A 17,033-nucleotide genomic window follows, 5' to 3' on the forward strand; every position below is an offset into this window, starting at 1 on the left:
TACTCATCATGCACCGATTGCTCAAGTGTGCCCTTGAAGTTGCATTCACCTACCACGTCTGATGGGTAGTCACATTATCTAGACAGAACAATTAGTCCACCTCGCTGCAACCTGGACATGGCGGCGCGGCCTCTCCTCCGTTTCCTCGCCGCGGCCTCACCGGGCGGGCGATGATGGAGGCGGCGGCGCGGCCCCAGATCCTGGAGATGATGGGGGCGGTGCGGTCCTCTCCTCCTTCCTCGCCTCGGCATCACCGGGCGGGTGGGGATGGGGGCGGATCTCGTGCTCTCCTCCTCAAGGACTGGGACCACAGCACCAAGGGCGGTGGCCCTGGATGGCGATGGAGGTGACGGCGTCGATCTGGTGGCAGGTCGCGGGCGTCAAGTGCCGCTAACCGCGGCACCGCGGTGGTGGCCTTCTCTCTCGCCAACGGAGAACGGCTAGTTGTGTGGCTAGCAGTGGCGGATCTTGCGATCCGTCGCCTAGCTCCCGATGGCGAGGTGCAGCTGCCGGTGAAAGCCGACCCGGACTTCGGTCATGGCGGATGATGGCGGCGCGTTTCGTCGTTACCTTGTTGAAGGCATTGTCTCTGCAGTCTGCGTTCTTCGCTTGGGCTGCTCCAGGGGAAACCCTTGACCCGGGTCTCCCGGATCGGACGATGGCGGCGCGCAATGCCGTTCTCCCTGTTGGGGGTATCGTTTTTGGAGCTGACAACGGATGGCGGTGGTGCTGAGGTGGAGCGGTGTGCTTTTGTTGTGTCGGCGTCGTCGAGTTGCCACGGCATGGTGCAGTGGGTCTCGGGACGGATGCAGTGTGATGGACACGCGCAGGATGGTGGAGTCGTCTGGCGCCGTTGCGGCATCGATGGCAGGCCTGGCATGGTCAATGCGATGATCTCTCTTGAAGATGGAGTCGAGGAAGACGGCGGTAGCAACTTCTATGGCGTGTGCGTTGGCATATGCTGAGAGTCTGCTTGACTGGATGTGCTTCTCATCTGCTATTGGACGGCCTGGAAAGGCATTTGATTTTTTGGATGATATGAGTTGGTGAATTGTCACCCCCTTCATCTCTATGTAGGTTTAGCGAGGTGGCTTCGAGTTTGATCTTTTACCTCTTTAAAATAAAGATCTTACCCAATGATAATACATTACCATGGTCGTTAGATCAACCCAAGTGGACGATCCAGCGATATTTGGAAACGTCATAAAATATCCTTTTTTACCTGATGTCCACATCTCACATAGTGTGATTTTCCCATCCATGTATTGAAGACCCCACATCACACACAATTTTCCAACCATGTGTGATGTCTGCTCTTTTGCACCTTGTGGAATAGCGGTTACTACACTAGTGTATATGTTACTCTCATCCATTTTCAATGATATCCATGCGATATTCGATGTTTCACGTGTGTAGATCGATGGTAGTTTCCTTGAAGACATATGTATGTACCGCATAACACAACCATAGCTCATCAATATGCATGATTTGACACAAGAGTACAAATCCATGCTTTTAAGTTTCGGAGGGCATGCATATATATGAGCTCGCTTGCACTATATATTATGTAAACCATGGTCATAAGTTGAAAGTATGAGAATTTGATATGGTAGGTAAACCGATATACCTCACTAGTACCCCATCATGAGCAAACAAGTGTTGTTGTGAACTGGATAACCATATATACCGGCTACGGGGTTCATATTACACATTTAAACTCCCTCGGAAACTAGAAGTTTTCACCAATTGTAACTTAAGTGTGTTGCGCTAGTCTGATGATTGATCTAATTGGTGTTTAAGCGCAAAGTTCTAAAACGAGTGCATGCGTCTCGACTAGTTACATGTTGAGAATGAGAGGAGTCAGGATGTGCCCTTGAAGTGTTTGAGGAGGACCTAGTACATATGTGTAGCAGCCAAGTTTCTAATTTGTGTGTGCTTCTTCCCATACTGTCCATTCTCGTGGAAACTTCACAAGAGGATGCATCATTGTGCTATCTTCAGCATTGACGAGCGATGTTTGGATGGATACCTCCAGTCGTCCATCCTGCGGTCGGGAACGCCCTGGCACATACAAAGCTATGCAGTTTACCTCGATAGAGTTCTTCGTGCCTCGGGGAGCATACATACAGAGCTTACAAATAGGACACCTAGATGCTACAAGGAACCTTGTTGCTTGAATATTGTTGACAGGAGCCTAATGCTGTTGCTCATGAGTTAGCAGGATCATGTATGTAGTCTTTGTGAAAAATCAGGTTAGATGGTTTTGCGCTGAGCTCTAGACTCTGTAGCTTTAAGTGAACCTGCTTGCTAGCACCGCTCGGTTAAGAAATCATATCTGTTTTGAGGAACTCTTCTTGTGAGGAATGCTTTCGGGTCGATTTTTGTGTGGAAAAAATGAGATGAATTTTTGTGTGTCAAAATTGGTACTAATGTACTATACAACCTGACATTGTTGCCGGATCGGCGGACCCTTGCCGGTCCGGTTCAGGAAAAGGGTCCCAAAGCTGGCTACGTCCAAAACCAAATCCGAGTCCAGGTGAGCGGCGCTCTCTCTCTCCACCGCACCCTATCCTCGCTCTTCTTTCATCTCACTCCGCGGGCTCTCTCGCCCCGCCTCCAACCACCACCGTACCGCCGAGCTCGGCACACTGCGCGCCCCGCCATGGCGGTCGCCGCCGCGGCGCTCGCGAGCTCGCCCCTCGTCCACCTCACCGCCGCGGCCCGCCTCCGCCTGCGCCTCCCCAAGCCCAGGGCCGCCCCGAGCTGCTCGCGGTGGGGATGCACCAGAGGCGCCTACCTGGACTGGAGGCCACTGAGGCGGTGCGACCGGATGCGGCGCTTCTCCGTCGACGAGGGCGGGGAGGCGGACGGGGAGAAGCGGAGCGACGAGGAGCCGGCGGCAGCGGCGGTGGAAGCCAAGGCGGGGGCCGCGGAGGAGGTAGCCTCGGAGAGGAGCCGGTCGGGGAGCTTCTCTTCTTCGTCATCCCCTTCGTCCGTGGTAAGGTGTACGACTGCTGAATCGCCTGTTCATTTGTTGCTATGAGGACCTAGGTAGACAAACATTTGCCATTTCGATGGAGTACTGGAGTAACAGATGTAGTTGTGCTGAGTGGGCGCCTTGTTTTATGCATGAGGTTTTGTGTTGAACGTAGCTGGACTGGATGGCTTGCTGATTTAGGAGTATTTTCTAGCCCCTTCTGCTGGACTGAGTGTGTCTGTGTGTGCAATCTAACCTGTAGTGTGAGTACATGACTATACTAGTGGCATAATCTCTCCAGTCAGATATGTGCGACGTTTTAGAGAGCATCTAGTGTGGTCAAACTTCTATAATTTTGACAACGATGATATAAAGACTGTTTAATTTAGTTATATGAAAATGATATCGGTAGACTCATCAAGAGAAATAAACTTGGGCCCTTGGCTACCATATTCATAAAAAATGGTCAAAGGTACATGTTCCAGACTGGCGATGTTTAAAACGTCCTAGGAGAACTATCTCAATGTAGATATGGCAGACACAACACTCAGTTGCTAGAAATGAGGGGAAGTTACCACATTGTGCTTGTTGTTGTCACACCCTAATGCTAATATATACTGCATGTTGGGTAGATAAATTAAATTATACGTATCTCAACTGCAAATGAATAAAGAGGTAGTAATACTACGTGGTAAAAACATAAATTTCGTGTCTTCAATTATATGTACTTTGTGCTAGCTCTAGACTCTGGAGCTTTAAGTGAACCTGCTACTCGCACTGCTCGGTTACAAATCATATCAGAGTGTTTTGAGAAACTCTTCTGTTAGGAATGTTTTCCGGTTGATTTTAGTGTGGAAAAAATGAGATGAATTGTTGTGTGTCAAAATGAGATGAACTAGCACTATTAGTCAATTGTATATTAAGCATGTTACATCGACCAGTGTTTAAGCACAAAGAGTCTAAACCGGAAGCATGCCCCTGGAGTACTTGTCCATGCATGAGAATAGGAGGCGTCAGGATGTACCCTTGAAGCTCGATCTACTCATCATGCACCGATTGCTCAAGTGTGCCCTTGAAGTTGCATTCACCTACCACGTCTCATGGGTAGTCACAAATTATCTCCTCTGTGTGTGCTGCACCGCACATTAGCTAGACAGAACAATTTGTCCACCTCGCTGCAACCTGGAGGACTGCGCTGCATTGGACGACACTCGTCACCCAAGCTCGCTGCCACCCATGAGGCTCATCGTCGTTGAGCGTGAGGAGGACTGGAGGAGGGTGCTCGCTTTTGTCCGCCGCTGATAAACATGCAGATCTACCTTGAGCCACCGTGGAGAAACGTGTGATAGAACCTTTAGCTTATGTTCCTTTGAGGTAGAATAAGGGCTTTCGCTCTTTCAGTTTTTGGTTGAAAGAAGAGCACTCATCAAACACTTTTTGGAATTAAATTGGAAACTAGGTTGTGGATACAGAAAGATTGGAGTAGCTCCCTGAAGATACACTCAGTTTTAGGGTTTGGAACACAAGATAGGAATCGACTTACTCTTCCATTAGAAATTCCATCGGATTCTAAACATCCAGGGATGTCTCTTTGTTCCGCTCGGTGTTGGACTTGAATTCCTCATACGATTTTTCTATTTATCCTCCTACCTTGAATTTTCCATATGTTTCCATATGATTTGGGAGTATTTTCTAGCCCCTTCTGCTGGACTGAGTGTGTCTGTGTGTGCAATCTAACCTTGCGACCTATCATTACATTGTAGTGTGAGTACATGACTATGCTAGTGGCATAATCTCTCCAGTCAGATATGTGTGACGTTTTAGAGAGCATCCAGTGCGGTCAAACTTTTATAATCTTGACAACGATGATATAAGGACAATTTAATTTGATTATATGAAAATGATACAGTAGACTCGCCAAGAGAATGAACTTGGGCACTTGGCTGCCATGTTCATAAAAAATGGTCAAAGGTACATGTTCGAGACTGGCGATGTTTAAAACGTCCTATGAGAACTATCTCAATGTAGATATGGTAGACACAACACTCAGTTGCTAGAAATGAGGGGAAGTTACCACATTGTGGCATTGTGCTTGTTGTTGTCACAGCCAAATGCTAATATATACTGCATGTTGGGTAGATAAATTAAATTCTACCTACATGATGAATCATGTCCTGTCTCTCTGCTATATTCAATAATGATTGTACCATATCAGTATAGCTACTAGTTTTTCCTATTCTTTTTTTTTGCTGCAAGATCCAAATAAAGGTGTATGCAATTGTAAGGGAATAAACCTGTTAGAACTTAATTACCAATCTTTGACCAGCTGCTAAGTTTTTTTTTGTAAGAAATAGCCAAATAGGAAAGAACATGATACTGCTTAATAATTCGTATATCAAAATTTTGTTTAGCTGTAAAGCCTACTTGTTTTAATATTATGAAAATGGCTGCCTCTTTTATCAAACATATTTCTATTAACACCTCCATTTGCTCAGACTCCTGGTGTATCGAGCGAGCCTTCACTTTTGAGCTTCAGTGTGGATAGCATCGATACAGTTAAGCTATTGGAGCTCCTAGGCCCAGAAAAGGTTGATCCAGATGATGTCAAGGCTATCAAGGAGAAGTTTTTTGGCTACACAACATTTTGGTTGACAAGGGAAGAGCCTTTTGGCGATCTTGGGGAAGGAGTCCTTTTTGTTGGGAACCTCCGAGGGAATAAAGAGGAAATCTTTGGAAAACTTCAACGGCAGCTACGTGAACTTACAGGTGACAAATACAATCTTTTCATGGTGGAGGAGCCCAATTCAGAAGAGGATGATCCACGTGGGGGACCCCGTGTTAGTTTTGGTTTGCTTAGAAGAGAAGTTTCCGAGCCTGGACCTACTACTCTCTGGCAATACGTTATTTCCATGCTACTTTTCCTTCTCACTGTGTTCTCCTGTATTGAGTTAGGAATTGCATCAAAGGTATATTTGCCTCATCTGTTATATGATGACAGAAGTTAATACCCCTCTATGCTAGGTTGCTAACAAATTCAAAGCTCTTTGCAGATCAGCAGTCTTCCACCAGATATTGTTTCATATTTCACTGACCCAAATGCTACTGGACCCCCGCCCGACATGCAACTTTTACTTCCATTCGTGGAATCAGCTCTTCCAGTGGCTTATGGTGTACTGGCCATCCAACTGTTTCATGTAAGTCGCATCATAGATCTGTTCAGCATTTATTTTTCGTATAGACTTTTAATTATTATTTCACCAATAGCGCACCTTCTATACCAGCCCAAGTATTAAGGAAATGCAGTGTCAATTGTCTTATTAACTTTTCGTGTTGTGCTCCAATTAGTTATAATAGTAACAAGAGGTAAATGCTCTTCACGGTATTTTGCTGCCATATAAAGTGTGGGGCTAGGGGTAAGTGCATCTGTCTTATTGAATTTCCTTGGTCAGCGTTAACATAATTGTTACATGAAGGTATGCATAGAGACTCAAATCTGCATAATTGACGTATCCTTTATGGCTCAGTATAGTTGGTAACTAAAGCACACTAATCAATAGATAAGTTATGTTCTGAGCAATTGAATGTTAGCATTTACTAGCAGACAGTGATATGGCAGATCCTTTAATTAAGTGGCGATTTATTGTATCGCTTGAGCTGCTATTCATGAAGTCCCTTTGTTTGTGGTTGTTTTAACCTGACCTGCCGTGTCTATTTCTGTGTGCAGGAAGTTGGACACTTTTTGGCAGCATATGCAAAGGATGTGAAACTGAGCATTCCTTTCTTCATTCCGAACTTCACTCTTGGAACTTTTGGTTCAATTACTCAGGTTAGTATTTAATAAAAGACGTAGATTGCATCATATAGGAATATGTTGTGCTGCTATTGCCTTATTATGTATCAAATAGTTGATCATTAATTCACATGCCAGGCATCCATGGTGATGGAGAGTTTGACAAAATCTTGCTTTTGTTGATAACACATTGCACTTTATCTGTATTAACTTATTTCCTGCCTTCACATATAATAATAGCATCAAAACCATATACCTTCTTTTTAGTTTTATAAGATCTCTCTTTCTTTCTCTCTCTCTATATACCCCGATGTGTATTTGTTGAAACATGCTTGAGTAATGATAGTGTTTTTGCTACTTCTGGTGTCATCATTCACCGGAGTTACATTCCAAGAGTCTAAATTATGACAACGCTTGTTTTTTCTTATCACTTGTATTTTCCGTGAAATCACTAGTTTTGCGCACTGCACTGTAAGAGCTGGATAGAATTGTGCATATTTCTTTTCAACCACTACTTGGAGATTTTCTTATTTTTCATCATCCACTTCTGCAGTTCAAATCCATTCTACCAGATCGAAAGACCATGTATGACATATCAATGGCTGGTCCTTTGGCTGGGGCTGCACTTTCTTTCTCAATGTTCTCTGTAGGCTTGTGGCTCTCCTCAAACCCTGCTGCGACAAGTGATTTAGTTCAAGTACCCAGCAATCTATTCCAAGGTTCTTTATTGCTTGGACTTCTTAGCAGAGCAATACTTGGCTACAGGTGACTGCTACCTGACATTTTGGACATTTACCTTTTGCCATTAAAGCTAGTCCTAAATTTCCTTAGACTGTTCTTTAAGTTCCCTCGTAACTAGTTTCAATCTCTAAGAAGTGTACTAATTAGCAGAAACTCTTCTTGGTTCAGAAGGATTTTTTGCTTGATCAACTCAAGGGCAATATCAATAGTTTTCCGCGCTCCCAACTTATACATATATTTGATGGATATTTACATGTGATGGGATCTTCTATGGACACTATGAGTGGATATTAGGCCTTAAAAACTATTACACGTCCTGTTAGTACCAAGATTTTTAAGGGCTTGCCTAAGCGTCACTTAAGCATCACTTCAGCACTAAAGTACCCTAGGATGGCAAGGTAGACAGGGGAGATATTGTGGAGATTAGGTCACAGGGGAGTAGATTGATCATTAGATGGGCCTTTAGGCCATGAGGAAGTTATGAGTTGTGTGGATAGCGGCCCATCTCAATACTTATAATTTTCTCTTGTAGCACATCCCTTGTTCTGTTTGTACAATGTTCTAAGGCATCACCTTATCGCCTTGCCTTAAATGCTTGACAGTTAAGGCGGGATTCGGCCACCCACGTCCCCTTACTACCTTTAAAACCATGCTTAGTACCACTTCTATGGATGTACTAGTCTACCCAACATCTGGAATACAACCTCATCAACTGCTCAACTCTATGTATTTTTATAGTTTAGGTTGTAACCCTATATTTCTAATGTACTATAATTGATTTTTCAGTGCTCTGCATGCTGCTACAGTTTTGATCCACCCTCTTGTGATTGCCGGCTGGTGAAGTATCGTTCACTAATTGCTTGATCGCTTGTAACCAAACAAGTATTTGTTTGTCTTATTGTTTCTGCAAATTCTGTAGGTGTGGTTTAACGACTACAGCCTTTAATATGCTTCCTGTTGGATGTCTTGATGGTGGAAGAGCTTTACAGGTAAAAGTGCCCCCATAAATTTTATGGGATACAACCAAATAATAATGCTGGACCATATGCATGTGCTCTGTCTGTCCAGAAATATATCTGGTTTTAGCCATCTCTTTTCTCTGTCCATCCATAAATATGCAGTTTTAGGCTTTTAGCCATCTTGTTTGTCCATTTTGCAACTAGGCACTCTTTCCACCATTCTTTTTATAACACCCACAACAAGTACTCTTATGAACAAATAAATCTCCTTCTCAGTGCTCCTCCTTGGAGAGAGAACTCAGGAATTGAGAGCATAATTTGAGGCTAGTAAGAGAATAGCGTGATGGCTATGTCTTGATTCTTGCACCCATGCTAAAATGACAAATATTTGTGGACAGGAGTATGTGACAGTAGGCAATCGTCGTGAGAATGGCTCTCAGTTGCCCTTGTCACTTAACGAGAGTGAATTTTGTACACCCACGCATGGGTGTGAGTGTTTCCATTACCGTCCATTGTGCTTTGAGATTCGGATAAAAAGAGGAGAGAGAAAGGAATCTTTCCATCTACCATGGTGGGCACGAATCTCGAGAAATAAATGGACGGTGACGAAAACACCCACACTCATGCATGGGTGTACAAAAGTATTTCCGGTCACTTAATAGGACTATTTTTTGCATTCACCATCCATGCGCCCATGCCCTATGAGTTTCTGAGGGGTTTAGGTTTGACCTAGGATGATGCTATGCCAAAAATAAAATAAATTGTCTTCCATCTCATATGGATATCTTTACTTGTCACATATCCTTGATGTGTGATTTATTTTTGTTATTGCCAGTCAGTAGCATGCAGTCATGCACTTTTTTCAAAAGATGGTGATCAAGACACTAGTATATGCATGTAGCTGTCAGTGATCGGAGAACACCGTGATGCGCTACTTTGTGAATCTTTGAGTGGAAAATAGCACCCATTACGTATTTTTATTATTGGTCCTGGAGTTTGTACATGTTTAGCAATAAAAATACAACTAGGAACTGAGTGCACTGTTGGATCAATGCAAATCCTTTGCAACCCCATTACAAAACAATGTACCCAAAAGGCATGGTCAGATTTAATCTTTTGGCTTTGGTACTGGTGTTGCACAATGTCGCTGCCTCCCAACTCCTCTCCATGGTATAGACATCCCTGTCGACGTGCTGGTTCTCATCTGATCAACAAAGGAATAGTGGGAATTGGGGTTATGGGTTTATAGAAGACAAGGCAAGAAAAATGAGCAAGCAAACAAAAGGTCAAACAATTACAGAAAAATAAGTAGTAGGAAATCAAGGATATGTGCTCACCTGTTCTGTACTCGAGGAACATGCCACCGGCTATGGAGGGACGAGAGAGGAGCACTCTGCTACTTTCGTCCCTGAGAAGGGAGCTTCAGACTTGATGGTGGCCATGTGGGGGGAATTGGAGGGTGGACAGGGGAGAGAATTGAACGTGGCCGGAGAAAGGTTTGAGGGTGGCTGGACCTGGAAGAGGGATTTGGGGAGAAGCATGCAGTGGTGCAAAGGTTATACGGTAGATTGATGAGGTGAAGGAGGGAGTGTTTTTAAATTTTGTTCTTCATAAGTACTGTGATCCCACTTTTCTATAAGGATTTGGAAACACCTACACTGCAGAGAAATTTTAGCACTAGTTCCAAATAATGTACAGGTGGCAAAATTTGACCACCTTACCTTGTGGATGCCCATACGGAGGGCTTCATTTGCATGGAAACAAGTGATGTAGTCTTTTCTCATAACAAGTGTTCCTTTTACACTTTGTTGATGAGTTATTGAAATTTTGATTGCTTCTTTTGTCAATCTTCCAGTTTAAAACTTCACAGTAGATAATATCTAGAACTTCTGGTGCTTAACATTGTAACTTGAAAATAACATGTTTTTAGCAGCAAAATTCAGAGCTTCTGTACCAATTCTAAAGTTCTCTGATATGTTTGACAGGGTGCATTCGGCAAAAGCGCTTTGTTTGGATTTGGTTTGACAACGTATTCGTTGCTTGGACTTGGAGTGGTATGCCAGTCTATCTTACTCTTGGATTTATTTATTCTCCAAACAACATCTTATACCTAGCCTTGCATCTTAAGTTTCAGAATTTCTATAGCGGTACAGTTTGTTTCTTATCTCTGGAAAGGGGAACATACATTTGTTGTCCCGGCTAATTACATTACAAGTTTCCACTTAACAACATGCAAAATGGTATTCGTGATCTTATATGAACACAGTGTTGATTATAATCATTTTATACAGTTAATAGTGAAGAAAAATGCTGGACTTGACAGAAACCAACACTACACTACCTAGTAGGCCGCGGATATCAGTTTTTTTTGTAGTTCTGGAAACTTCTAAGAAGCTAGAGTTAGGAGATGCGTCCGTGGAAAGAAAACAGGAGTCGTTTCTTTTTTTTCTGTTAAAATGAGAGATCTATTCTGCTAAAACTGTAAAACAGCAGATGTTGGCTTTACATGAAGCCTTTTCCAGAAGACAATTGTCTCCGAGTCTTGCTTAACCTTCTTAGCTCATAGGTACATCTTTTAACATGTAATGTTATTCCTTGTTGTTTGCTCCAGCTTGGAGGGCCATTGTCTCTTCCTTGGGGGCTATATGTGCTACTATGTCAGGTAAACAGAAAAAACAGATCAATGTTTAGGAGACACGCTAGGGAGGAGGATCCATGTCACGTACACCAACTAATTCTATGTTCCTTTCGATTTGTGTACCAGAGAACACCCGAAAAACCATGCTTGGACGACGTGAGCGATGTTGGCACCTGGAGGAGGTCGGCCTTGATAGTTTCGGTGTTTCTCGTCGTACTGATTCTCATCCCTGTGTGGGATGAACTCGCGGAGGACCTAGGCGTAGGGCTTGTGAACACGTTCTGAGACACGCGACGCTTACCAGGTAGAGCTAGGCCACGACACAAGTCGATTTTGTATCCGAATTTAGCGGTGATAGCGAAAATTGCTGTAAAGGCCCGCGGAGGTGAAACATTAGTTTACTCCTCCTTGTGTTAAGTGTAAGCAAAATTTTGCCGCGGGGACAGAAATTGAATTGGTCCAGTGAGGTCAGGACAGAGGCGTCGCCCACATCTGAGGTGTGACCATCGGTTGAAATCATTGTCCTGGTTGTACAGTAAAATGTGCTGCGAGGTGGTACAGACTACAGAGGGTTGTTGATCTGCAATGATTAAATGTTGGGTATGCAAGTTTAATGCTGAAGTAATTTGCCGGGTCTTTGACCTGCCTAACTTTTGTTCTTGTTTTCGTGCAGCCTGTTTTTCGTGTAAAATGTTGTAAAATAGCATCAAACCAAAATCAGTATACAGCGAGTTTTTACATGAAATGGTGTAAGTTCTTGTTCAAATCTGGGACAGGAAACAGGCAATCCATCGAAGGAGGATTCGTTTTCTGTAGCCTGGTTAGCACGCAGGGATAAGCAGGAGTATGCTGCAACAACAATTCCCAATCTGCAAGTCTGATCCTGAAACTAGTTCTTCAAAGAGTGCATAGGAGAAACCGGAAAAAAAAAAGCAGGCGTCAATTATCAACCAAATCGAAGGCCAATCAAAACCAGTTTACTGTTACCTTCCCGGCGTCTCCCTCTCTATTTCGCTCTCTCTTCCACACCCCACCACCACCGCATCCCCTTTCCTCGTTGGTTTCTCCCGAGCTGTAGCACCGCACCTCATCGCCACGCCACGCCACCAAATCCCCGATCCCCCCTCCACTCCGAACCCCACCCCACCTCCGCGGCCGCATGGACGAGGACGACGTGGGCGGCGGGGGCGACGCGTCGCCGCAGCACGCGGGCGACGGGGCGGTGGAGGCGGAGCGCGGGGGGGCGGGGGCGCTGGCGCCGCGGGACGTGGCCTCCTCGCCGACGAGCTCGCGGTCGGTGACGGAGACGGTGAACGGGTCGCACCGGTTCGTGATCCAGGGCTACTCGCTGGCCAAGGGCATGGGCGTGGGCAAGCACATCGCCAGCGAGACCTTCACCGTCGGGGGGTACCAGTGGGCGATCTACTTCTACCCCGACGGGAAGAACCCCGAGGACAACTCCGCCTACGTCTCCGTCTTCATCGCGCTCGCCTCAGAGGGCACCGACGTGCGCGCCCTCTTCGAGCTCACCCTCCAGGACCAGAGCGGCAGGGGCAAGCACAAGGTGCACTCCCACTTCGACCGCTCCCTCGAGTCTGGGCCATACACGCTCAAGTACCGCGGATCCATGTGGTAAATCTCCTACCTAGACTCCTCCTCGTCACAATCAGTTAGTTCGGCGCCCTCAAGACGAACACGGCTCATTTGGACGCAGTTAGTCGTTGCGGCGAGCTGATTTTCAGCAACTAGTACTTACGCCTTCATATATATGATGTCACTTGATTGTAACTATTCAATTTCATTTTATGCGATTTGGGTGTGTCAATATAGTTCTTGCCTAGGCGGTGAATTTGGCACTGCACAAATACTACGAACCGGCGAATCGGCTATGCTTAGCCATAGTTGAAGTTCTGTTGTGGGCCTATTTTTCCTTGACACTGCACTGATTAAGACTTGGTTCCGTTGTGGTCTGCTTGATGTAGTACGAATTAGTGTTAGCTAGTTGTCAACCCATTGGACCGCATCCCTAAATTAATCATGTTCAATTGCCGAACACGTTATATAGGCCAGAGTTTTATTCTCAACAATGTCACTTGACCATAATTACACAATTTGATTTTATTCGATTTGGGCGTGTTGGTATGGTTCTCGCCTAAGCGGTGAATTTGGCACTGCACAAATACTACAAATTGGCGAATTGGCTATAGTTAGACGTAATTTAAGTTGTGCTGTGGGCCTGTTTTTCTTGGCACTGCACGGATTAAGACTTGGTTCCGTTGTTGTCTGCTTGATGTAGTACGAATCTGTGTTAACTAGTTGTCAACCCATCAGACCGCATCCCCGAATTGATCATGTTCAATTGCCAACACATTATATAGGCCGAATTTCTAGTTTGGATTTCCATTTTTCATGGTATCCTCAACAGAATCCTCTGGAAGAGGAATTTAACTGGTTTCTCTGCTTGTTTTGGAAACTTAATTAATGGGAGATATTCACTGTCTTACAAAAATGTTTGCAACATTTTATAGAATATCTGCAATTGATAAATTTGCTACCAACTCAGGTAGTGGTTGTAATGCTCTTTGCAGAGGGAAGCAGAGATTAACACATATGCAAACTTTTAACTCCGAAATCCTATTAAATGTGGGCATGTTCATGTCAACGGTTGGCAGTAAATAAACTCATGATTTTTCATGCTAACACCAGTTTACTAGAGAGTAGTTATTTAGGTATTTGGTCCAATGAATGATCCATCCAATCGTGTTCTTTGGATTAAACAGGGAACTGATAGTAACTTCCGGTTAAGGTGCAAGCGGGTAGAGAATATATGTAATTAATGTTGATATAGGTATGACCTCAACAGCGCAAAAGAGTGGGAGATCAGCAACATTTTGCACACCTCGTAAATTGATTGGAATATTCTGTGCGAAGACAGCCGGACATTTTACTTGTTGCTTATTAATTGATTTTAACTCCTGCGTAAGGGCTGCTAGTAAAAGAAGTACTAAATCCTTTCCTGAATTTGGTTTTTCATTCTGATTTCTATTTTCAGGGGTTATAAAAGGTTTTTCCGGCGTACTGCCCTTGAGACATCGGACTTTCTTAAAGATGATTGCTTGAAGATAAATTGCACTGTGGGCGTTGTGACATCAACCATGGATTACTCTAGGCCACATTCATTAGAGGTTCCGGATTCTGACATAGGCTACCATTTTGGGACACTTTTGGACAGTCAGGAGGGTGCAGATGTTATTTTCAGTGTAGCAGGACAGAAGTTTCATGCTCATAAGTTAGTGTTGGCCGCCCGGTCTTCTTTTTTTAGATCTGAATTTTTTGATCCTGAATCAGATGAAGAGAAGAATGAGTCTGACACAAGTGACGAAATCAGAGAGATTGTCATTGATGACATGGAGCCAAAAGTGTTTGAGGTTTGTTTCTACTATGCCAATCTTATTCTTTGGATTTCTCAGTTCAACATACTCAGAAACTTGCATCTGTCCTATGTGAACACTACGTTTGTTGTAGGCTGTGCTTCATTTTATGTACAGGGACAATCTTGTTAGTGATGAGGAATTGTCTGCTTCAAGCTCAGATTGTTCTATCTTTGATACTTTGGCTGGGAAGTTGTTGGCTGCAGCAGACAAATATGAGTTGCCAAGGCTAAGAGTGCTATGTGAATCTTACTTGTGCAAGCAGATTTCCGTGAACTCTGTGGCAACTACTCTAGCTCTGGCTGATCAGTATCATGCTATGGAGCTTAAGTCTGTTTGCCTAAAATTTGCTGCTGAGAACCTTTCAGGTATAAGATCCGACAATGCAATTCTATCTTTGCGCATGTAGATACCTAAATTTGCTACTGTATGCATATCAGCTTTAAAACTCTGATTTGTAGTTTCCAGCTTATTGCAAGTATATACAACTCACTGAATGGAATAGAAACACATATGATGCCTTTGTTTATCGCAGTAGTGGGGAACAAAAGGTGTGCCACTTTTTTTTTGCGGGGAGGTGTACCACATTGCCACTTAGTAATATTGATACTCACATCTTTGCCAAGGGCTTAGTGGACAGACTCAAGTTATGAGTGCAATTCTGCAATGTTTTGAATCTTAATGTGTGGTCAGATTGCAAGCCAGTCTCCAAATTTTAGTTTATTTCATGCTTCTTAGTTTCACCAACATCTTACAGATCATCTTAACACTGTCATATGAGACATCTTAGTAATTTTACATTCGTTTGTTTGTTACTGCTAGAAAACTACTCTACTTTGTTTGCATACAGCTTGTATATACCGTTTGTTTCTTGAAGGTGCCCAAATGAGTGTTCTGAACTGTATAACATTCCAGATGCCCTTATGTATCTGCAGCTGTAATCCGGACCGAAGGATTCAGTTACCTCAAAGACAACTGCCCGTCGCTGCAGTCGGAGATACTGAGGACAGTGGCAGGGTGCGAGGAAGAATGCAGCAGCGGCGGGAAGAGCCAGAGCGTGTGGGGGCAGATCTCGGACGGCGGCGACACCAGCGGGCGCAGAGTGAGACCGAGGGTCTGACAGCCGCCAGTGTGAGCACTGACTGTCTAAGCAAGCTGCCGCTGCCGTGTAAATCAGGACAGCATTTGAATTTTGACAACTCTTCGAATAATATCATCTGATTTTGTTGCACTGTTTTGTTCATAAGTGTTAGTTGCATATGTACCGCCAGTTAAAATCGTTTACAAGCTTTATAACCAGTCCTGCAAAAACACACGAGACTGGTCTACAGATCTTTTCATGGCAAGTGGAGAAATAATGTGAAGTGAAAAGCTAAAAAGATCAGCTCATATTTGTGCTACTCAACAGATCTTTTCGTAACAAGCGGAGTTTTTTTTTTTTTTTTTTTGCGGGGCTTGCCACTTACTATGTCAAGCAGAGCATAGGCAGCCTTGAGAATGTGTATACTGGGCTTGATACAAGCTAGCGTAATGTGTGATGTAAAGGTTTTTTAGGTAAAATGTACAAATGCATGGATTATGTATTCTTCTCTTTCAGCTTGCAGAAGGCATGATAACGTAAATTCTGGCAAATGTGTGTACGTATGATTTAGGTTACGTACAAATGCATGGCATTATGTTTGCGTTCCCATGTTAGTTGGGTTGGTGGCGGCAGTGATGTTGTTGGTGTTGTGGATGTTGTACCAGTTCTTGTCTCTGCGCTTGCTTCGCCCCGCATCTCCCTTCGGGGGTACTCGCAGGTTGAACCAACTAAGCTACCAGCTAGTTTGTTTAAAGGGCTGTGCTACATCGAGGTCGACCTCGATTCCTGGTAAAACGAGGTCAGTCCGACCAGGTGGACTTTCCTTTTCTGGACCAGCGTGGGGACCACGCACTTTCCTTTTTTTGGCCCACCGTGGGGACCCCCGGCAGCATACGAGCATCTCCCCCCGCAACTCCCACGTGAACGCCACTTTTTTTTGGGGACCGCACCATAAAGCTACATCGGATCCCATCTTCTTCCTCGCTACATGTGCGTTGGATCCCCATCTTCTTCTTCACCACGCCAAGAACGAGGATGAACCGGGGAAGAACAGATCACATCCGGATTCTTGAGAAAAAAACTCCTCTCCTCTCGTCCGAGTTCTCGCCACCGGTCAATCGCTACATCGATTCAATCAGCTTGACCGTGAGATCTGCTACATTGAGGAACAGATCTGCTACATACACATAGTTTCGGACACCGCTAGTTTCGGATCTGCTACATACATATAGGGAGAAAATCTGCTACATTGAGGGAGGGATCTGCTACATCTGATGACTTGCAGGTCCAGGGGAATCACCTCCAGCACCCCCCTCCCCCCCTGCTACATCGTCCATCCCTCTGCAAAAATTCAGTTGACTGGAGGTACTATCTTAACCAGATTATGTTACGTGAACCTTTCCCTTTGCTACATCT

The 17,033-nt window shown here is 44.4% G+C and overlaps 2 protein-coding genes across 3 annotated transcripts; both read left to right on the top strand.

Moving 5' to 3' along the window:
* Positions 1 to 2,755: 2,755 nt before the first annotated feature.
* Positions 2,756 to 11,741, top strand: LOC124704523 (probable zinc metalloprotease EGY1, chloroplastic). Its single transcript, XM_047236791.1, has 10 exons — positions 2,756 to 2,998; positions 5,473 to 5,943; positions 6,028 to 6,171; positions 6,702 to 6,803; positions 7,321 to 7,532; positions 8,295 to 8,345; positions 8,428 to 8,497; positions 10,453 to 10,521; positions 11,079 to 11,129; positions 11,232 to 11,741. Exons 1-10 carry the CDS (start codon positions 2,831 to 2,833, stop codon positions 11,388 to 11,390), a joined length of 1,497 nt encoding a protein of 498 aa, XP_047092747.1. The 5' UTR covers positions 2,756 to 2,830; the 3' UTR covers positions 11,391 to 11,741.
* A 501-nt stretch (positions 11,742 to 12,242) lies between these two features.
* LOC124704524 (BTB/POZ and MATH domain-containing protein 5-like) lies at positions 12,243 to 15,806 on the top strand. Of its 2 annotated transcripts, none has more exons than XM_047236792.1 (4): positions 12,243 to 12,737; positions 14,158 to 14,533; positions 14,631 to 14,904; positions 15,472 to 15,806. In XM_047236792.1, exons 1-4 carry the CDS (start codon positions 12,265 to 12,267, stop codon positions 15,654 to 15,656), a joined length of 1,308 nt encoding a protein of 435 aa, XP_047092748.1. In that variant the 5' UTR covers positions 12,243 to 12,264; the 3' UTR covers positions 15,657 to 15,806. The 2 variants fall into 2 exon arrangements, with proteins under 2 accessions (XP_047092748.1, XP_047092749.1); XM_047236793.1 differs by having other exon boundaries at positions 15,452 to 15,589.
* The last annotated feature ends 1,227 nt before the right edge of the window (positions 15,807 to 17,033 follow it).

Source organism: Lolium rigidum, chromosome 3 (assembly GCF_022539505.1).
Source record: "Lolium rigidum isolate FL_2022 chromosome 3, APGP_CSIRO_Lrig_0.1, whole genome shotgun sequence".
Lineage (NCBI taxonomy): Eukaryota > Viridiplantae > Streptophyta > Magnoliopsida > Poales > Poaceae > Lolium > Lolium rigidum.